Genomic DNA, 21794 nt, shown 5'->3' on the forward strand with positions numbered 1-21794 from the left:
GGTGAGGCCCAGACAGGTGACCGGGTGCCTGGTCAAGCTGAGGGGCTGGGGGGGGGGGGGACCTGCCCAGAGGCTTCCCCCAGGAGCCCCGCCTCAGGTGCTGACAGACTGACACTGCCATCCTTGCGGTGGGGGCAGCCACCACTGCTGTCTGTCCCATGACTGGGCTGTGCTTACATGTAGTGACTCAAAGACCTGCCCTCAAATCTCAAGAATTTCGCTAAGGGGTGATCCTCAGGTAGCCCCCTAGGAAACCCCTCTGCGAGGTCGTCCTGTCGGGGCAACATGCACATCCTGTTCCAGGCTTTCTGAGGGTGTCTGTTCATGTCTGTGCTTTGGAAAAAGTCCCAACCAGCCAGGGAGGCAGGCAGGCAGGGACTGTCACCTGTTCTGTGAAGGACAAGTGAGGTACGTAGGGGTTAAGTGTCCAGGGTGCTGGCGGGCGGGGGTCTGACCCCGGTCTGTCGCAGACAAAGCCTCTGACCTCTGTCCTGCGCCACCTCTCCTGGGCAGGTGGGTGCCCGCCTCTCCTCCTCTCAGACACCAGCCCTCAGGGGGCACGAGAACTGTGGGAAGAGACTGTGGGCAGGTGGGGCCACAGCCTGGAAGAGCTGGGTCTCACACTCTTGCAGCCTCCTCGGCCTGGGAAGCCTGTGGGCTCACAGCTGCGGGGGGCTGGGCCCTGACCTGCGTGCATAGGGACCCCACGCCCTCCAGACAGAGGCCTGCAACCAGTGGCTCGGCGCGGGAAGACAGGTTTGGTTCTTGTCTGTCACCACCTACCCTGGATCCTGCTCCCTGCTTTGAAATACAGGGCGCTGGCTGACGGCCTCTGCGGCCCCTAAGGATGCTTCTTCTGAAACTGCCTGCTGGGCAGTGCTGAGCCCAGGTCCCCACCCTGTGCATTTGTGGGGCGAGTGGCAGAGATTGAGGAGACTGGGAGGCAGGAGGCACCTTGTGGGGTCACTCAGCCCATGACTGTGCTCCCCAGGTTCAGGGGAGTTCTAGAGGCACCTGCACCCAATGCAGCTCCCACAGCCCTGCAGAGGCTGCCCAGGGCCCAGGGCCCAGGAGACAGTCTCAGCCCTAGTCTGTACGGGAACAGGCTGGGGCTGCGGAGGGGGGTGGCAAGTGATCTGGAATCCAGCCGTCCCAGGCAGACCAGGGCCAGGAAACAGGGCCTTACACCTGTCTGTCCCTGCGGTCCCTGCCCTCCTGGCCTCTCTTCCGGCTCCTCCGGACACCCAGCAACCACACCTAGAAGGTAGGCTGGGGCTTCTGTGCATGGAGGTCACCCAGGTGGGGACACAGCCCTCCAGCAGGGCCTGAGAAGTTCAGCCACACACCTCAGGGCCCTGCTCTGAGGTGCTCAGAGCGCCTGGGCTCAGGTTATGCCCTGTGCTTGGGGACAGCTGTGCTCCTCCCAGGCCTCAGTTTCCCCATTTGTACCAGGACAGGATGGGTCAGCTGATCCATAAGCCCCTTCCAGCTCTAAGATGATGTGGGTCCTTGGGGTTCTCACAGATATTGTTTGGGTTTGTCCCGCCTCATTCCCCATCCTCATTCCCCACCCCTCCCCACTGGTGGCCTTCGAGACAACCCATCCTCCTCCTCCTCAGATGTCACCCGGGGACAGGCTCCCCTCCTTTGTCCAGTTAACCCCTCCACATTCTTCAGAGCCCCCTCTTCCAGGAAGCCTCCCTGCTCACCCCAGCCCTCAACTTGATGGAAAACAGAGCTACAGACAGGTGCCTTCTCAAATCTAACGCTCCAGAGGCAGGGTGATATCTGGGTGCTCCAGACGAGCTGAGGCTGGCAGGCTGGCATCTCTACCCTGGCTGGGTCTCGGGAGTCCCACGGCCTCACCTGAAGTGGAGGTTCTTGAATGTGAAGTGGGTTTCTACGATGCCGGTAGTTTTGACCCTGGTTCGGAGGATGTCCTGCTCAGTGGGCTGGTAGTCGGTGGCTCCGATCCGATCCAGGCTGTCCAGGTAGCTGGGGACAGCAACACAGAGGGGACCATGGACCAAGCTCTGGGCACTGTTCTGGGCTTGCCGAGCCACCCCCCTCAGGGCCCAGTGCCCATCAGGGACCCTTGCAGGCCACTGTGCAAATGATGGCACCACCTTGTGCAGAGCCAGGGGGGGCAGGGGGTGTGAGCGGTGACTGAGTAGGAAGGGACATTATGTCCTGGCCACACATTCTCAAAGAGCCTCTAATTCAGACCACAAGGGGCTATGCACACAGTTCCAGGTACACCAGACAAGATCAAACTTCTCAATGAGACCAACAAGTTTAAAACGTGGTTTTGTCATTTCCTCATCTTGCAATCACAATGGCCAACAGCCAGGCTCTGTTCTTCACATGTGTGATCACGCTTCATCCTTACGCTCTGAGTTAAACGTACTAATCTACAGACTAGAAGACGGGGCCAGTGAAGGTCAGCACCGTGCTCGGCTGTGCGCTGGGGCTTGAACCTGGACTGCCGGCCCCAGAGTTCACGCTCAGGCCAGTTTGAAAGGTGCCTCCGAGAGGTCTCCCCGAACAACCCCCGCTCTTTCCACACTTCCTGAGAGTTTACCAAGGGGTCTGTGAGCCTCTTCCCATCTCATGCTCTTGGAACAGAAGCTCAGAGGTCACACAGCTGGCCAGTGGCTGGGCCTTCCTGGGACCAGCTCTTAGGCAGCAGGGCTCTCTTCCCATGCCACCACTTTTGGAGACAGACCAGGCCTTTGCACCCACCCAGGCCAAGCACTGAAAGGGCTTTGGGGTCTGTATGGGTTAGGTTTGAGCCCAAAGCCAGGGTAGAAGCTGGGAAATCAGGAAGGAAGGGGCTGAGTCAGGCCTGCAGGTGGTTCAGTGACCTGACGGGAGGCCTGTGAGGAGGTTGTGGCAGCCATCCAGGTGAGGTGAGGGCAGTGCTCCCCACAGAGGTAGCTGTACAGGGGATAAGAAGTGGGATGCGGGAGGAAGAGCCAGTGAAAGCCGCCTCCACGGGTTGCATGGAGCGGCGCTTGTGGGGGAAGAAGCGGAGGCTGAGCAGGTTTGCGGGGAGGGTGGATGCAGGAGTTCAGCTGGTGCATATTAATTTGAGATGCGCTGACATGTTCACATGGGTGCTCAGTAGGCAGGACTCAGGAGGGAAGGCTGGGCTGGCGATACCAACTTGAGAGTTTTCTGGGTATACGAGGAATTGGAAGCAGTGAGGCTGGATCACCTAGGCCCACGGTGGCCTGGAGGGGAAGAGGTTCATGGAGGGGAAGGATTGAGCTTGGGGCCTCCAGGTGGGGACAGGCAGGGGGTGGGGAGGGGGTCTGAGGAAGGGACGCCAGTGCGGAAGGCGAGGACCAGGAACAGAGGGGATGGCACTGCAAGGACGGTCAAGTGCTGCTGTGTGAGGGGGCGGATACTTCGACAGCAAGCACCCATGAGGTTTGGTGGGGAGCTGGATTTGGAAAAGCCAATCCTAACCAAGCCATGGAACTTTATTTTATAGTCTTTGCTTGGATGTGCTCAGGTTTCTGGGACCTCATTCAGAGGGGAGAGGAGAACCAGCCACGTTCAGAAAAAGAGAGAGGGCAGCACTGGACCTTTCCCTCTCTCCTGAGCCCTGGTGCCCTCCCCTCCAGCCTCTGGAGGCTGGGCTGGGGTGCATGGCGACTGGGGCTCTGGGCCTCAGGGAGATACTCACACAGTCTAAGACGTAAGTGGAGCCCCTGGAATTGTGCCATGAGACAGACAGCCCTAGTAGGCCTCCCTCTTCCTTCTGTCCCCACAAAAAAAGATGAAACACAGAAGACCTAACCGTAGGTGAACGACAGAATGCCAATACTATAACCTTGGCAGCGGGAAATGGGGAAGGAGGCAGGGACAGGAGAGAAGGAAGGCGGATTTCATTAGCTTACTTAGTGGGGAGTTGACAAATACAGACTCAAGGTTCTTATTTAAAGTTATAAAAGTAACTATTGGGAGAATTAAAAATAATCCTGTAACTAGCAAAAAAACGGGGTAGAAGTGGAAAAGAGGAGCAAAGTGGAACACTCCAAATTTTATAGCAGGAGTTGGTACATACTATTTACAGCAGGAGGGCCAGGTTTTTCTGGACACTGCTTGGACAAATCAGTGGAAATAGTAAAGAGTGGGAGAGGGAACAGTCCTGGGAGGGGACGTTTACTACTAATTATATACATTTCCGTGTTATAAAAAATGTTTTTTTTTTCCAACGGATTTGTTATAATTGGTTAAATGGGTAAAAATGTAAATGGAGAGCGTGAATTGAAGAGTCACTAGAGACAGACTGGGCCAGCTGGCCCTGAGGGGCCCCTGAGGGTTGTGGGGGGCTGTGGGAAGGCCCTGGACATGTGCCCAGCAGGGGTGCAGGGAGCGGGAGGAGGAGGGAGGACTCTCTCAGGCCTGAGTGGCTCAGGGAAGAGCTGGGTGCAGGTCTGTCATCTGAGTGAGCACAGGGCGCTGTGGACATGAGCTCGAGGCTCACAGCCCTGCCCATCACGGTGTCCCTGAGGGTTCACCAGGGGCTGGGACTCCCGGGACCCAAGCACTTGCCCTGTGGACAATCTAGGTGTGCAGATGGCCTTCCTCAAGTCCCTCATTTGTCAGCCGCTGTCATGGCCAGAGAAGAAGTCCCAATGCCCATATGGAATGCTCTTTTTGTGGCCCTGGCCTCTGCTATCTCAGCATCGTGTAGACCAGGGGTTCTCAATCTTGGCACTGCTGACATTTGGGGCCAGATAATTCTTTGTTGTGGACTGTCCAGCGCTCTGTAGGGGACTTGCTGGCAGCCCAGGCCTCCACCCACCAGACGCCCATAGCACCATCCTAATCGTGACAGTCAGACATGTCTCCAGATCTTGCCAAATGTCTCCTGGGGGCAGTGGCCCTGGCTGAGAAGCCCTGGTGAGGGTGCCTGAATCAGATCAGCGTCAGAGCACACGTGGCCTAAAATAGTAGGTTTAAGCCCAGAGGCTCCCACTGAAAACCTGAGCGCTAGACTGCAAAAGTGGGACACATTTCCTGAAAGCTAGGGTGCAATCCCACTATCTCCAAGACAGAAGAAGACATGTTTCCAACCAGTGCAGACCATCCCAGGGACTGAACCTAGGGGCCAAGGCCATGTCACCAGCGAGGACCTCATTAGAGATACCTGGGGAGACAAAGCTGCAGCGGACGGTCCTGGGATCCTGTCGTCACACAAAGAGCCCCAAGGTCACTTTCTCTGCCTGTTCTTTCCTCCCCCTCCTCTGGCTTTTAGTAACCCTCTTCCCACTTCCCATGGCTTCATTCCCTCTTCTTCCCTTCCCTTCCCGTCTCTTTCCTCTCTGCTTTCCTTCCTCTTATTTAGTTATAAGCCTGTATTAAAGTTTATTTTTCATTATTTATTATGTTTATTGGATGGATTACATTTTCCTTATTTTTAATTTTAAATATAGAGGAATGGAAAGGTTCTTTTTCTCTAAAATAAAACAAAATGGTACCAAGTAAGTTATTTTCTGCCTATATGGCTCTTGATTTGCATTTCCAGGGTCAGGGGTTCTCCAGAGCAAGCAGGTGACAGGCCCTGCTGTCCGTCTGGGAGTCCCGCTGTTTGGCTCTCTCTTGTGTGCCCCCCGGTCCCTGCCTCTTCCGCATCCCGGGGACAGCAGCAGAAGTTGCTTCCTGCTTCCTGTTCCCTGCTGTCACCTGTGGCAGATCTTCTAGCAGCTGTGACTTCAGCCCCACTGACCCCCATCCCTGTTCACGCCTGTGTCACCGCTGTGCGGGCAGCCACCCTCCTGCCTGGGACACTCACTATTTGGCAGAATCGTTGAGCTGATACTCCCGGGACCGGTTGAAGCACTCCTGGATTCCTGAGTCACCCCAGAGTCGCATCATGGCAGAAAGCAGTTCTGGGGAGAAGGGCTCGGTGTCTTCCATCCGACTCACCACGTCACACACCATCTTGGCATCGGCCTGTGAGGAAAGATGGGTGGTAGCTTTGAGGCCTTGGTGGGGACAGAAGCCTTGGCTGGACACCTGCCAGGGCATCAGCACAACTCTCAGCCCGAAGCCTGGTCAGAAGCGAGCCACTATCTGAACATGCCCCGCGCCTCTGGATACACGCAGTCTGGTTTCCTAGGACCCTGGGGGATGAGTGTCATTGTCTCAGCTGTCAGGCCCTTGTATCGCAGAAGTTCTGAAGCAGCAGTTCCCAACCATGCCCCGTGCCCCCCTAGGGTCCTCCGCCGGCAGGACAGGGAGTCTGCGGGGCTCTGCTCTCCACCCTCTAATCCCAGAAAGCTGAGCAGCTCTGCTTCCATTTATTTTGAAAACTGGGGTTCTGCGTAGTATTTGTTGGGGGAAAAATGTCAATGTTCTTGGCTGATATAAGTTTCTAGACTTCTTACCCCAGGTGGGGCAAAGTCTCTGAAACTGGGCATTTTGGTTATTTGAGCATTCAAGTAGCAGAAGGACAGGGTCCGGTGGAGCTGTACCCTGGGGAGGGTGGGGAGCACCCAGGTTCGTTCCCTAGTCAGGGCATATGGTGAAAATGTCTTAAATCAATCATAAATCTCTAGAACTTAGGTCCTTGGCTGGCCCGAAGTTAAAACTTTTTAGTTACTTGTTTGTCCTTGGTCTGTGGCCTGCGTTTCCCTGGGGTCAGGAAGAACCAGGCCTGGTTAAACAAGGGCAGGGTGAAAGGTGAACAGTGAGGCAGGGAGCACACCCTTTCTCTGCCTCCTGCCCCTTCTTCCATTGTCTGAGGGGGTACAATATGCATAAGGCACACACGCGTGGAGGCCGAGACTCTGCTGGAATTGCAGACAAAGGACTCTGTAATGAACACGTGTCTTCCCTCTTCCCCTCATCTTGGATAGCAAACAGGGTCACCCATCTTCAAAGACTACAGCTGAATGCACACACCACCTAAACCAGGAAGGTGGTGGTCCCTGAGGACTCAGAAGGCTCTTAAAGTCACAGACTTCACCGTCACCAGCACCCTACAAACGCATGTAGCATGTGACAGTTTACAAAGGACGTTCCAGTGTACACACACTATTTGCTTAGAATTTCAAACCACATCACGAGGGGATGCGGGAGGCTGCATTATGGGCCTGAGTCTTTGCATGACCTGTGTCCTTGCCCTCTGCCCAGTATCTTTGCATTTCCTTCCCCTACAGGCAGAATGTACTGCCTCTCTCCTCGACTGGCGGAAGGACTCACTCCAGCCCATGGAAAGGTGTAGCAGTTCTGCACCCAGCCCTTAAGAAGCCTCGCAAGTTTGCACTTGTCCTCTTGGGCCGCAACCATCATCATGGACCTGCCCAGGCTCTCCCATTCACCCCAGGAAGAGGGTGAGGGGTGCATGGAGCACAGCTGAGCCCACCCTGGTCTCAGATGCTCAGCTGAACCCCTGCCCCATGAAAAGAAAGGATTGCCGTTTTAAGTGTCTGAGTTAGGGGAGGTTTGTGAGACGTCTGTGAGATGGCACTGTTGTGATAATAGCTAACTAGTACAGTGGTTGCTGTGTTACTATCCCCATTTTACAGGTCAGGAAACTGAGGGTCAGAGAGAGATGGCAATCACCCATGTTCACAGGTGGTTAAGTGGCAGAGCTGGGACTCAAGATCAGGAGCCTAACACCACAGAGGACAGATCCACACGTGCTGAGAGCAGTCACCAACTTACAGAAACTGCCAGCAAATGATGCCTGATGGAGTGGTCCGCACCAAGGGTAACGTGTTTCCAGAAAGGTCTGTGCTCTGTTTGAGACGACCACTGATTTACTGTCTAGGTCGGAGCAAGTGAATGTGAAGCAGGTGCTGTAGCCAAGCCCTACTTATACCTGGGCCTGTCCCCAAGGCTGCCTTCAGAGGGCTCCTGCAGGTGGACTGGCCTCCTGCCTCTCCTTCTGGGTGCCGCAGGCCGCACGGTTTGGGAGTTAGTGCCCAGGATGGACAGGAATTGGTGGGCAAATACCCCAGCTTCCTGGTCCTCACTGGGAGACAATTCTGCGATGTGTCTGCACAGTCTCCCAGGAATCCGATACAGCCTGGGGAAGGCTGGACTAGAAGATGTCCTGGGACTCGCCAGTGCATAGCCAGGGCTCTGGGGCTGTCTGCCCAGCTTCATCTCATCACTGGGGTGCGAGGTCTTGTGCTGGCGGCGCCCCGGCCCACCCTAGCTCTTTCTGCAGGTCTTCCCCAGCTCAGTCTATGGCACCACTATGGGTCCAACTGCGCAAACTCAAAGACTAGGAGTCTTCTTGGCTTTGCCACTTCCCTCCACTGTCTAGTATTCTGCTGGTTTTTCTCTCAAGTCTGTTTCAGTCAGTCCACTTCTCCCCATCTCCTCTCAGACATGCCCGAGTCTAAGCCACCACCACCTTTCTCCTGGCTGCCCCATGCCCCCTCCCAAGGACTCCCTGCCTCCCTTTTGCTTCTCTCCAGTCTGTTCCCCACACAGGAGACCAGTACTTTCCTCCTAACCGATTCTCCCCATCTCCCTTAGGAAAAGAACCTCCCAAGCTTTAACTGGGTACACTGACATCCAATTACAAGACCACATTCCCTAATTTTGCTTGCAGCTAGGTGTGACCATGTGACAAATTTTACCGAAGTGTAGTGAGGTCTTCGGGAAAAGTCTTTTTAAAGGGAAGGCACACTCTTCCTCTCATTTCTTCCTGAAGCCTGGACCTTGGATGTGAGAGCTGGAGCTCTAGCAGCTAATTTCGATCATGAAGACAATATCTACGCCTTAGGGATAATGGAACAGTAATCTAAAAACAGCCTAGGTCCTTAAAGAACTTTGTGGACACTCCATACCACCTGGACTTTATTTTTAATTTTTATTTTTTTACATTTAGAGTCACTTCCTATCTTATTTAAGTCATTATTCTCCTAGTCTCAAGTATTCACAGCCAAATCCAATCCTAATGGATGTAATAACTCTGCCTATTAAACTCTTTCAATACCTTTCCATTATTCCTAAATTCCAAACTCCTTACCTTGGCCTCCCAAGCCCCACGTTTCCGTTCACTGCCAGGGCCTTGGAGGTGCCCAGGTGTCCTCATCGTCTGAGACTGGGATGGCTTACGTCACTTTAACAGTCAGATTTTCAAAACGCTTCCTTCCTCTTCAGGGCAATGTGGACTTTTCAATAAGCATCAGTGGCAAAGAGGCTTGGAGCTAAAGTGTAATAAAGAGTCTTTTCTCTCCCCAGAGATGAATGCAACAAATATGGAGGGAAGTAAATAGGAATTTTCAGTCAGGTGACCTGGGTTCAAAATGGCTCTGCAGCTTTTTAGCCATGTGACCTTGGATAGACCGCTTAACCTCTCTGAACCTCTGGTCTCATTAGTTTCCACCTCACAGGGTTGTTTGTGCAGATGAAACAGGCTAAAGATGTGACACAGCTTTGCAACATAAAGAGCCCTGCAAATGTTAGTTATTATAAGCAAAGATGAAGTCCCTCAGACACAAACAACAAGCTGACATAAAATCTGCCTGCTTGGTACAGACTGCAGACCAGCATGATGATTTGATAACAATAATCATAGTAATTATAATAATAACCCCTTCCATTTGAGGAGCTACTTTGGCTCTTTCCGTTTTCCTCCATCTCTAATCTTTTAGGCTAAGTGAAGTGTGAGTACGTGCACACACACACACACACACACACACACACACACACACACACTCTAGTTGCAGGGACAAGCCTCCATCAGGCCTCACTGTGCCCTGCCCTGCCCTGCCCTGCCCTGCCCTGCCCTGTACATTATAGTTGTCCCAGCTGCCACCAGGGGGCAGAAGCACACAGGTCAAGGTAAGAGGGAGCTGGAGGTGGACAAGCCAAGCCCAAGGGACCAGGCAGGGCAGGGCCAGGCCCAATGGGCATAGCTGCCTTTCTTGGCTGCCAACTCTGCTAAGGGGAGGAAGCAGAGAGACGTCAGCTGCTAGAGGCCTGGCCGACATGGAGAACGGCAGGGGAGGGGAGCAAGGAGCATTCTGGGTACTTAGTTATGCCAGACCCATGCCACCCAGGCCCGTACATCTGAGGAAATGGAGCAGTCATGTTCTCTCTCTCACACACAGGGGAGTGAGTAGCCCTCCCTTCTTCTGCAGCGGGGCCTTGGCGTGGTGGGGGGCAGCAGTGGAAAGAGGGGCCCACTCTTCACACCCTGGGCAGGGGCCTGCTTTCCTAGCCCTGGGCTGGCAGATCGCTCCCTAATTGTGACTCTCAGTGAAGTAGTGCCACCCCAGGGACGTTTTCGACATTTGCGAGGTATCTTTGTTAGTGGCAATAATTGGGGCTCTATAGGCATTTAGTGGTTGGGGACCAGGTGAGCTTGGGGCTCTTTCTTTGCTTGGGCCTAGGGGTCTTCACAAGGCCTGTGCCTACAGCATGCTGTCAGGTCAAAGGGTATCTGGGGTGGGGGTGGCGGCTGGGAGACCTCAGAGGTCTACCACTTGCCTTAGGGAAGGAACCCTTCCCAGTTCCCCTGAGGGGTCCGACAGCAGAACCAAGGATTTGGTGCCATTTCCAATCCTGCCTCCTTTCAATCTGCCATCCCTTTTCCATCCATCCATCCACACACCCCTGTTCTACCTCTCTAGGCTACCTACCTTCCTCACATCGTGCATCCACCCACCTACCCGTTACATCATCTACCATCAGCCACCCCGTTCATCCATCCACTCACTTCCACACCCACCCACTATCCCTTTACCTCCCTTCTGATCTTCCAAAGCATCTGTCTATCCCTTAATTACTCATCTGTGCACCCATTCCTTTCATTCCGCTTCCATCTATCTAGCCACCCATTTACCCACCCACCCATTTACTCATGTATCCATTGCACACCAACTACTGAGCGGGTCTTGGCCTTAACAACTTTCATATTTGCCATAAAGAGGACATACTGCTTGAATCTCCCCAGCCTGTTAGCTGGTGCCCTGAACACACCAGGTGAGAAGTGTCCCCTTGAATTTCCTTCCCTCTGTCCCATGACCCATCTTGGTCAGGGGCCTGTGGCCTTGTTCAGGAAGGCTCTCCTAAGATCTCTAGCTGGGTTCAGAAGGTAGCCCAAACTTCCTGGGGTCTTCAAGGATTTGTCCTAAGCCCTTCTGAGGAGCCTCTCCGTGTTGGGCCCAGCCTACATCCTGTGGAGGCAGAGAAGGCTTGGCTTTTCTGAAGGACCTCACTTTCTGAAGGATCGGTTCCCCTTGCAGCCTCAAAACCCTTGGATCTTCCAATTGTTGAGAAGCAGGCTTTTCTGCTGGCTTTTCTGTGGCCTGAGTCCCCTGTCACCAGTTCTGTCACTTGACACCAAAAAGTGTCAGGCACAGTGGACAGGCGAACGACCAAGCAGGCACTATTCAGTCAAAAGTAAACTTTAAGGGGCAGAATTTCCAAATCCATGATGCCTTCACCCTCTGCCTCCTTTTTCCTGAGCTCAATGTTCTAAGACAGGAGAAAATAACTAAAATTGGAAAGGCTAAGTTTCTAAGAAATGAACAAGGGCAGAATGAAATTACCCACACAGAGCTCAGTCAAAGGGAAAGAAAAGTGATAATGGCCAACCTCGTCTCTTCAGAACACAAAGTAACGATGGTGAATAGTTTAATTAGAGCTGCCTCGGCTGGGAGATATCAGCAACACAATTATGGGAGAGAAAAGATGGATGCTGGAACACTACACACATGGCAGGGGGTTGGGGGGGCGGGAGGAGACGGGCGAGTCCTAAAGATGACAGGTTTGGCTGGTTGGTGCCCCTCCTCAGGCTGATTCACTGACACCCCTTCCTGTCTCCTTGTCCTCTCCCTGAAGACATCACTTCCCATCCATTAAAGTGATCAGATACTGTTTTCTTCTCGAAAAGGAGCATGTCACCCTGCTTCCAGGATCTCAGGGCCACAGCCTAGAGTGGTGCATCTGGGGTCAAAAGTGGAATTCAGCCTACATTCTCTGACTGGCTACGGGACCCTGGTCAGATCTCATCTCGTCTCAGGGTCTCAGTGTTCCCAAATGCGCAAGGGAGGAGTTGGCTAGATCAGTGGCTTTCAGAGGGTGGTCTGTGGACTCCTGGGGATCTCTGAGGCCCTTTCAGGGGTTCACAAGATCAAAACTGTTTTCTGACAATACTAAGGCATTACTGGTCTTTTTAACAGAGTTGATGTTTGCACTGAAGGTGTGAAACCAATAGTAAATAAAACTGCTAGCCCCTCAGCAGGAAGCAGCGACACCAGTTGGTCCTCTTTGCCACCGTGGATTCACAGTGAGAGGAATTCCCCTTTTACTCAAGAATGTCCTTGATGTAGTAAAAATTATGAATTAAAAAATCTCCACCCTTGAGTACACACATCTTTTTCATATTCTATGGGACAAAGTGTGCATAAAATGCTTCTGCTGCAAACCAAAGGATGATGGTTATCCTGAGGAAAAGCTGAGCTGCCGGCTGTGAGAGTCCATTTTTTCATGGGACACCACTTTTACTGGAAAGAATGCCTGACAAACAATGGTAATTCAGACTTGGGTCTTTGGCAAACATTTTCTAAAAATGAACCAAGTAAGCCTATCACTTCAGGGAAAACAACGAACACATTTGCTACCAAAATGAAAAACTCCAGCTTTCAAGTGAAAAGCCAGAATTTTGGAACTTGTATTTATCACTGTACGCCTGTCAGCTTCCCCATAGCTAAAGACTGTTAGGAGATATAATCAGGGTTGCAGTTAACAACTGTGTGTTATTGATGCTGTATGCTACACCGTGCCCACATTTGGAAGATCTGCGTAACTCAGTGGACCAATAGTTTCCAAACGACCAAAACGATGTTAAAATCATGGGTGTCAGAGACCCATTCAAAGTGCAAAGTAGAACAATGGATTTTTAAAAAGACTTCATTTTTTTAAGAGCAGTATTAGGTTTACAACAAAATGGAGAGGAAGGTGCAGAGATTTCCCATGTGCCCCCTGCCCCCACACGTGCAGAGCCTCCTCCGTTGTCAACATCTCACCACCATGATGCATTTTTCTTTTTTCTTAAACCAAGGATGAACCTGACACATCATAATGACCCACAGTCGGTAGTTAACCTTAGAGTTCACTTGGTGTTGTATACTCTGTGGGTTTACACATATGTATAATGACATGTATCCACCATCACAGAATCATATTTTCACTGCCCTAAAAATGCTCTGTGCTCTGTCTAGTCATTTCTCCCTTTCCCCTCATCCCCAAAACTATTCACATTTTTACTGTGTCCATAGTTTTGCCTTTTCCAGAATGTCATATAATTGGAATCAGACAGTATATAGCCTTTTCAGACTGGCCTTTTTTCACTTAGTAATATGCATTTAAGGTTCCTCCATGTCTTCTCATAGCTTGATAGTCCATTTCCATTTAGGGCTGAATGATATTCCATTGTGTGTATGTAACACAGTTCATATACCCGTTCACCTACTGAAGGAAATCCCGACTGCTTCTAAGTTTTGGCATTTATGTATAAAGCTGCTATAAACACCCAGGTTTTTGTGTGGACATAAGTTTACACATCTTTGGGGTAAATACCAAGGAGTATATTGCTTAATTGTATGATAAGAGTATGTTTAGTTTTATAAGAAACTAACAAACTGTCTTCCAAAGTGGCTGTGCCGTTCTGCATTCTCACCAGTGATGAATGACAGTTCCTGTTGCTCCACATCCTGGCCAGCATTTGATGTTGTCAGTGCCAGATTTTGGCCATTCTGATGGGTGTGTGGTGGAATCTCATTGTTGTTTTAATTTGCGTTTCCAGGATGACATATGATGTGGTGTATCTTTTCATACGCTTATTTGCCATGTGTATATCTTGCTTGGTGAGATGTCTCTCAAGGGTTTTGGCCTATTGTTTTCTTATTGTTGAATTTTAAGAGTTCTCTGTATATTTTGGACTGCAGTGCTTTATCACATGTGTCTTTTGCAAATATTTTCTCCCAATCTGTGGCTTGTCTTCTCATTCTCTTGACACTGCTGTTTACAGAGAGGAAGTTTTTAATTTTAATGAAGTCCAGCTTATCAATGATTTCTATCACAATTGTGTCCTTGCTGTTGTATCTAAAAAGGCATTGTCAGACCCAAGGCCATCTAGGTTTTCTCCTATGTTATCTTCTAGGAGTTTTATAGTTTTATGTGTTGCATTTAGGTCTATGATCCATTTGGAGCCCATTTTTGTGAAGAGTGTAAAGTCTGTGTTTAGATTCTCTTTTTCTTCTTTTTTGCATGTGGATGTCCAGTTGTTCCAGCACCATTTGTTGAAGAAACCGATGGATTTTAATGTAACAGAATAGGAAAGGGTCATTGATATAGTTTCAGATTGCAACTATCCTTTAAAAAACTAACACTTGTCCAGTTTTGGTGAGTAAGTATAATAGATTTATTACAGTTATTTTTAAATGAATAAATATTTTAAATTTTCCTTGGTTTTAATTTCTAATGCAATAAAAGTTGATAGCTATGACCTATATAAACAAAATGCTTACTGGGGTCCTCAATTTTAAAGATTGCAAAGGGGTCTCAAAATCAAAACGCTGGAGAAATGCTTGGCCAGATCGTTCTTTCCCAAACATTACTTTCTAACACTTTCAAAACTTCTGCCAAAGTCCGGTTCCACCTGATCACTCTCACTTACTACTTTTCATGCACATCTGTGTACTTTATAAACTTCATGCCATATCCCCGTGGTCAATGAAAAACTTGTGTGAAGTGTTTTAAATAGAAGATACTCACAAAGAGAACTACAACGGAAGCAGAACACTAATAGTAAATTCTAGCAGGATCCTGCCGGCAATGAGCCTTGGAGCTGGCAACACACACACACACACACACACACACACACATACACACACACGCACACACACACGCACCTGCTCAGAACCCTGAAGGTCAAGGAGGACGCTATGAGATAGTAACAGTAGCTAGTATGCAGTGAGAACTTCCTTTGGGCTTTGTTGTATTGATGTTCACAAGTATTATTATTCCCCCCCTCTTATAATCAGAGAAACCACAGCTCAGATAGGTTATGAGACTGGCCCAAGGTCACTCGGGTGGTGAGTGGTAGAGCTGGGAACTGAAGTCCAGCTGTCTGCATCCAGAGCTCACGCTCTGTAATCCCCGTGCAGCATTGCTTTCCCTCTGCTTTAACCACCTCATCTTCCCAGGGGAAAATGGAGGCCTGGTGAAGGAGGTGGGGCCTTGTCCAAGGTCACCCAATGAGCCTGGGGACAGTGCCAGGCCAAGCCCCGATCTGGAGACTTCTCCTTGAGGGAAGGGTCTAGAAAAGCGGGCACTTGGGACGCTCTCTTGCTGCCATCACTGCTCTCCTCAGCCCCGCTGCTAAGGGGACAGAGCTCCCAGGGGACCTGGCTTGTGTCCACCTGGGGACCCAGTGTTAGCTCGTTGATGCTGGCAGTGTTTACATGGAGCAGGTGGGATAGTGACAGGTGTAAAAAAACAAGGGTGACAAATACTTCCATCAACTAAAACATAGGTGAGGCCAAACGGTGCCTGTGGCTGGGCACCAGCTGAGCCAGGCAGAGGTCCCGGCGGGCCGCCCTCGGCAGGGCAGGAGGTGGAAGGTGCTGTGGGACCAGGCTGGATGCCAGCTCCCCCGACTCCCAGCACCTGGCCACGGAGAAGAGCAGGGGATGGAGGAGCTTGGGCTGAGTGAAGCCTCTGGGGGCCTGTCTCTCACATTATGTCAGCAGGGAGGGAGGAGGGGGAGCTGCACCCTCCAGGGTCTGCTTCCAGCTCAGGGCCAGGTGACAGGAGCTGCTCCAGCCTGGTTGTTGCCACTCGGCAGTGTCTTCTAAAGCCTGGGATCAGAGCACATGGCCTGCCCTCCCTGGCACTGACACTGGGGGACTGTGGGCAAGGTGCCACTACACAGACCTGGGGATGGGGAGGGCAGCGCCTGAGGCCTCCACTCTGCCCTGCGCTGGGTTAGAGCCGCATGGGGCTCCCTGAGCGAGGGGGGCGGCAATGGCACCTCCTATCCAGCCGGAGAGGGCTGAGGCACTGGCTCAGGCTGACCCTCCATCTCTGAAACTGCAGGGCCACCGAGGATGCCGCTTGGTGCCACCTGGGCTCAGGTTCCACTCCCCTCCAAGGCACTTCTGTTTTCCTCCATCTCTCTCTCCTCTCACCCCTTCTCCATGCCCTTCTGCCTCCAGCCCTGGCCAGGGCAAAAGCCAGTCCATAGAGCATCTGGGCTGGAGTGAGAGCAAAGGAGTCTTTTCCTCTTGCTGCATGGCTTGGTAAGGGGAAGGCAGGCTAGATTTCAGCCCTCTTGTGGCCCCTGCAAGCCACAGGGACTGTCCTACATGTCACAGACTGCCATGTAACTGAGCTGCAGTCCATGGAGTATGAAAGTAAAGTGTGCCCATTCTGGGCCAAGGCTCTTAAGATGAAAATATGTCCCCTCCCTCGTCCCCCTCCACCCCTCCTGGACACAGAGGAGGACAAAGTCCTGGGGGGGGGGGTGTCATAAGATGGAAGGGGCTAGTCCATGAGTCACCATGTGGAGGAGAGCCGTCCACCCACCCAGAGCACCTGCCCGAGACTATTAGATGAGCAAGAAACAACCTTCCATTGCATTTGAACCATGAAATATCGGGGGTGTGTTTGTTGTAGCAGCTAGTGGTACTCTTACTGATACAACGTTTGTGTGCTTCCTCTCTTGGCTTTTGTTCCCTGGGTGACATGTGGCCTCTATTTAGTCCTAGGTTATAGATGGTCTAGTACTGTCCCTCTTCTACTGCTTCAATGATCAGTAGCTTGCCCTCTCGATAAGCCTGTAAGCTGGCGAAGGGTAGAGGTAAGATTTCTGGAATACCAAAGAATCTGTGCTCCCTCCCCCACTCTCCTCAGCCAAAGGAGAAAGGCTTGCCCCAAAACGGCATTGCCCAAGGCTCAGTCACTCACATACCTACCACTGGCACAATTTTTGTTCACCACTGTATCCACAGAATACTGCGTGGCACACAGTAGGAGCTCAAAAAATGATGGTAAATTTTTGCTGTGTTTATATATCACCTGTACTATAATGTACTAAATATTTTTCTTTAGACTTTCATCCACTTACACTTATTTCAAGAGCAAGGAAATTTCGTATCATTAACAATAATATCTGCAAAAGGATGCTGGATATGCTAGTTTTTATCTTTTTCTAATACGCACTGAAATAAGTTCATAACTACTGAGATAAAAGCCACAAGCTCATCCTTCCTGCTAGCACCAATCCGCCCACTTCGCCCACGCGGGAAGCCTGCAGCGTGAGGCAGGCAGTGTGAGCCTGCCCAGGAGAGAGGAGTCCGGCGGGCCCCTAGGCAGGGGCGGCTGGGGACAAGCCACCTCCCCTCCCCATTCTGGTGGCCCTGGCCCTCCTCCCACCCGCGGGGTCTTGGCTTTGGGTTGTGTGAGGCCGGAGGTACCACCCTGATTTCCCGGGAGTGTGCACTGCTTGTGGGTGAGCGTAGCACAGGATCGGGGCGCACTGCCAGCTCCAGCCTTCCATCGGCCGCAGCCCCCCTGTTTCCTTTTCCTGCCTTGGTTCTTTGGGTTTGGTTTCAAGAGGGAATATGCTCCCTGGAGGTCGCAGCTCCAAAGGAGTCTGTGGCCTTCTCATGGGAAGGGGAGAAGGGGGATGTATGCCCTGCTTGCCTTGAGTGGGGGGTGCGGCAACAATGAGTCTGTCCCCAACCCCTTACCCCCCCAACTCCAGCAGCCAACTTGAGACCTCACCTTTGTGGAGAACTGATGGCCCTAAATTGCCTGGACACCGACGCAGGGGAACTGGGGGTTCTGGCCTGCTAAGCAGCCTTGTTGTCATGGCGACTTCTGGTCTCCTAGCTGCCAACCTCCTCTTAGAGCAGGAAGGTGAATGATCAGCCCCGAGGCCAGTAAGGAAGTTGGAAGGGAGTAGGGAGGGAGGAACCCCCACCCCCATCCTGTCCTCCTGTCCCCAGCAGCCCCGTGGCTGAGTGGCACCTGCCCTCCAGTGAAGTGGGCTGTCCCGCTGTCCCCCATGCACAGGCCGTGTGAGGCCGAGACACCCTATTCCTGAGAGCCACTGAAGCCAAATCCAGGACTGCCCCATTCCAAGCCTCTGTGGCCCCATCAGCCACCAAATGAACTTGAGCAAAACCTCCAAAAGGAAAATCATTGTGCCCCACATCCCATGTTAGACTTGACCGGCTGGAAAGGTGGGTGTGGGGGGTTCTGGACCTGACTCTTCATCTGCTTCCCCACCTTCTCGGGGGCCTTCTCTACACTCATGCTCTGGCATGTCCATCTAAACGTTTCCTCTGACCCTGCTTCCCCTCAGCCACTGTCCTCCCTGCTACCCCTTTTGTCTGTCACCTCCCTTCCCGTCTCCTGCCAGGGCTCTCCGTGCCCTCCCCATTGCCAGGAGTGCACTTCTCCACTTCTCTCTGGACGCGGGGCCCTGTGGCCGCTGCTGCTGGGTCCATGCAAGGCCTCCTGTTTCCCTGGTGGGCTCCTGTGCATGGAAGTTCCTGAGGGCTCAGTCCTCAAATGCAGTCTTGCTTTCTCAAGCCACCTTCTCCCTGGGCTGCATCTCACCTGACCTCCTCAGAGCAGGGGCTGCTGCGTGACCCCACCTGACCTCTGCTTCCCGGGATCCTTGACTCAACTCAGCGTGTGTCCGGTCAATCCCCCTGGCCCTGCTCCTGGCTGCCGATCCCAGGCTCTAACACCACCTTCCTTCCCATCTCACCCTAGTGATTTCTGCCGTAGCAGCACATGACTGCTACTATTTACTTAAAAAACAAAAAACAAAATGACATTAAATTGATTCATTTTAAAGATTCAGTTTATCCTAAAAACAATACTCATAAAGCAGGGGATATACACCCTCTTTCCAACGACAATTCTGGGCTTCCCATCACAAGCTAGAGACCCCAGAGTCAGCTCCGCTCTCTTCTCTTCTGTTCCTGCAGCCAACTGACTTCCAAGAACTGTCATTTGTCTCCAGAAAGGGGTAAACTCTGACCCTTCCCCTTCACCTCTGAGGCCACCCCCACCTCTCCTGCATGGATGACAGCAGCGTCCAGACCAGTCTCCTGGCCTCCAGGCTCTCTCCCCCTTTCATCTACTGACTCTCCACTGGGATGGAACCAAGGTCACCTGGCCTGCCACCTCGAGCTCATTCTATCTGTTAACCCATGTTCATCAGCCACATCACCATCCTGGTCCCTTCCCAAGGAGGAACTGGGGAAAGACCTTTGCTGGGAGAGTGAGATGGCAAACGGAGGGAAGGAAAGGGACAGACACCCTGGGGGTTGATCAGAAGCCGGGGGGTGGGAGGGAGCACAGCGGAAGCAGGAAGGCGGGAATTAGTGACGTGAGTTCACGTGGAATTTGTGGAAAACGCCAGGACTTGTCCTCAAAAGATGTGGGCCAGTCATGTCACCTCTTTGTGACTTAGTTTCCTCAGCTGTACATGGTGGTGAAGTCCATGCGATGCCCTCCTCCCAGGGTTTCTGTGGGAGGCTGGGCAAATGTGCTCTCTGAACCGCGGGACACTTAAATCGAGGTGTGTGCGCGTGTGTGCCTGTGTGCAGACCCGCCTCAGCAGGATGAGTGACAGTCTCAACAACAGCACAGTCTGCCGTCTTTGTGAGATAACTTGGGGTGCACAGGGCTGTGCAGGAGCCTCTGAGGGCAGCTGGCCCCTCACGTACCTGGAGCTCTTTTCCCTGCGTTGTCCATAGAGCAGAACAGTATCTGGTGCCTCGGGCGCCTCCCTGGGCCTGCCGACCACATACCTCAAACTCGGAGGTTCATCCACCTGCCTTCTACATTGAAAGGGACTGGGGCTGCCTCATCCCAGGGTCTAGGAGGGACATAGCAGGCCTTATCCACGTGGTGGACCTTACGTTAGCAGGGGGCAGCCCCCTTCCCAAGACGGCCTGTTTCTGTAGCACCACGGGGAGACTGGGATGGGACCCGGATGCCTGGGAGCAGCCCAGGTCATCACTCTGCCCCGTGAGTGGCCCCAAGATAGCCCAGGCTGGACAAAAGCTCCCTCTCCAAGACCAAGGCCACTGCCTCAATTAGCTCTCCTCCCAGGGGCAGCTCCAGTGATCCCCTGAAAGGCAGAGAGGCTCCAGGATTGGGGCCCCCTGCGGCCCTTGATCCTTTGCTCCCGGCTGGGCCACACTGTGCCCGGAGACCCCATGCTGCTCTTTTCACGCCCTGTGCCCCGCCAGCAGGAGGCAGTGCCTTTGAAGTCAGGTCTCTTCCAACTGGAAACTCTGCTCAGAACCAGAATTACAGAGGCTGCACAATCAGCCTGCAATTGAAAATGCCACCCAGGTTTCCCACCCTCCACCCCCCACCCCTTTAAAATGTCATCTTAATTAGATGGAGCCTGATTTCATGTTTTCTAAATTTCAAGGTAATTTCTCTAGGACATTTCCCTCCATGTAGTTATTTTTATCTTCAGCATAAGGTAGAGGAGTGGCTTGAGGCTAATCCACAGGTCTGCAGACACCTCAGCTCTCCAGCAGTTCGGGGCTGGCTGTCCCCTGGCTCTGGAGGCTGAAAACACACTGGACTTGAGGGCTCTTGGGGAAGGCAGGGTCGTGAGGTCTGTTGGGGTTCTCTCCTCCATTTAGTTCAACACAGCACTTTCTGGGCCTTTTCCCCCTTGGGGAGCATGGATGGGCCTGGCTAGTACCCCCCACACCCCTCAGCAGCCCACTCACTCACCAGGCGGCCCCAGCCCCCTTCCTCACTGAGCTTAGCACTCTCTTCTCTGCCTAGACTGCTGGCTGAAGGAGAGTGTCCCAAAGTGTGGGCCACTGGGGACCCTGCATTAACACCACTGCATCACACAATTGTCTTTCACGGATTCTGACAGATGGTGGGTAACAAAGCCTCACTTTGGTACCACTATGTCTTCGAGACCCCTAAACACTTGCTAATCATCCCCTCAACAAAAAGGGAACAGGTTACTTAGGACTGGTCCCCTCTGGCCTCTGAGGCATTTTCAATATGCTGATCCACAACCCATCCCTGTCCTCAAAGAGGAGGTCAGGGAAGGCCCCTGTTAGGGGCTGAACTGTGTCCCCCAAATTCATATGTGGGAGTCCCTATCCCCAGGACCTCAGAATATGACTGTATTTGGAGACAGAGTCTTTAAAGAGGTGATTAAATTAAAAGGGGGTCCTGATCCACTGTGACTGGTGTCTTTATACGAGGAGACTAGGGCACAAACAGAGGAAAGACCGGACAGGACACAGAGACGGCAGCACCCCGAAAGTTTTCCCTGATAGCACCCCATACCTCCCATCTAAATCAGATTCCCACGCTAGCATTCTTTTCTCTAACTGCTTATGACAATGTGTAATTAGATATGTTTGTTTCCAGGTTGACTATTTCTCCTTCTAGGGAGATTGTGAACTCCATACGGGCAGGGCCTGCTTCTGCTTTGTTGACTGCAATGGTTCATTTGCAAGGTGCTGCTTCTGGAATGAATGAAGGAATGAAGGAATTCTAGGCCATAAGTGGAGATGGGCACCAGGTACCATCTCCTTGTCCTGGGAAGGCCCGGCAACACGAGGGTGAGCCATCAGGGAGCAGAGAAGGGACCACCCAGAGCTGGTTGTTAAGGAGGTCACTGCTCACCTCACCAGGAAACCCAGGAAAGCTGGGGTAAGGGGTAGACCACTCGGGAGAGGAGCTGAGACGTCACAGATGTGAGCAGAAATAGGGTGTTGTCCTGGATGGCACAGAAAAAC

General features: G+C 52.3%; 1 protein-coding gene across 2 annotated transcripts in view; it reads right to left on the reverse strand.

The window, feature by feature from the left end:
* The window catches only part of GNAO1 (G protein subunit alpha o1), a 142742-nt gene that overhangs the window by 19122 nt on the left and 101826 nt on the right, over window positions 1-21794 (reverse strand). For both annotated transcript variants that reach the window (XM_074314863.2, XM_074314864.2), the window contains exons 4-5: window positions 5807-5967; window positions 1867-1995 (exon numbers count right to left, since the gene is read on the reverse strand). In XM_074314863.2, the coding sequence (XP_074170964.1) occupies window positions 1867-1995; window positions 5807-5967 (290 nt within the window). The remainder of the gene's footprint in view (window positions 1-1866; window positions 1996-5806; window positions 5968-21794) is intronic.

Source organism: Rhinolophus sinicus, chromosome 8, assembly GCF_057876585.1.
Source record: "Rhinolophus sinicus isolate RSI-liver-muscle chromosome 8, RSI-T2T, whole genome shotgun sequence".
Lineage (NCBI taxonomy): Eukaryota > Metazoa > Chordata > Mammalia > Chiroptera > Rhinolophidae > Rhinolophus > Rhinolophus sinicus.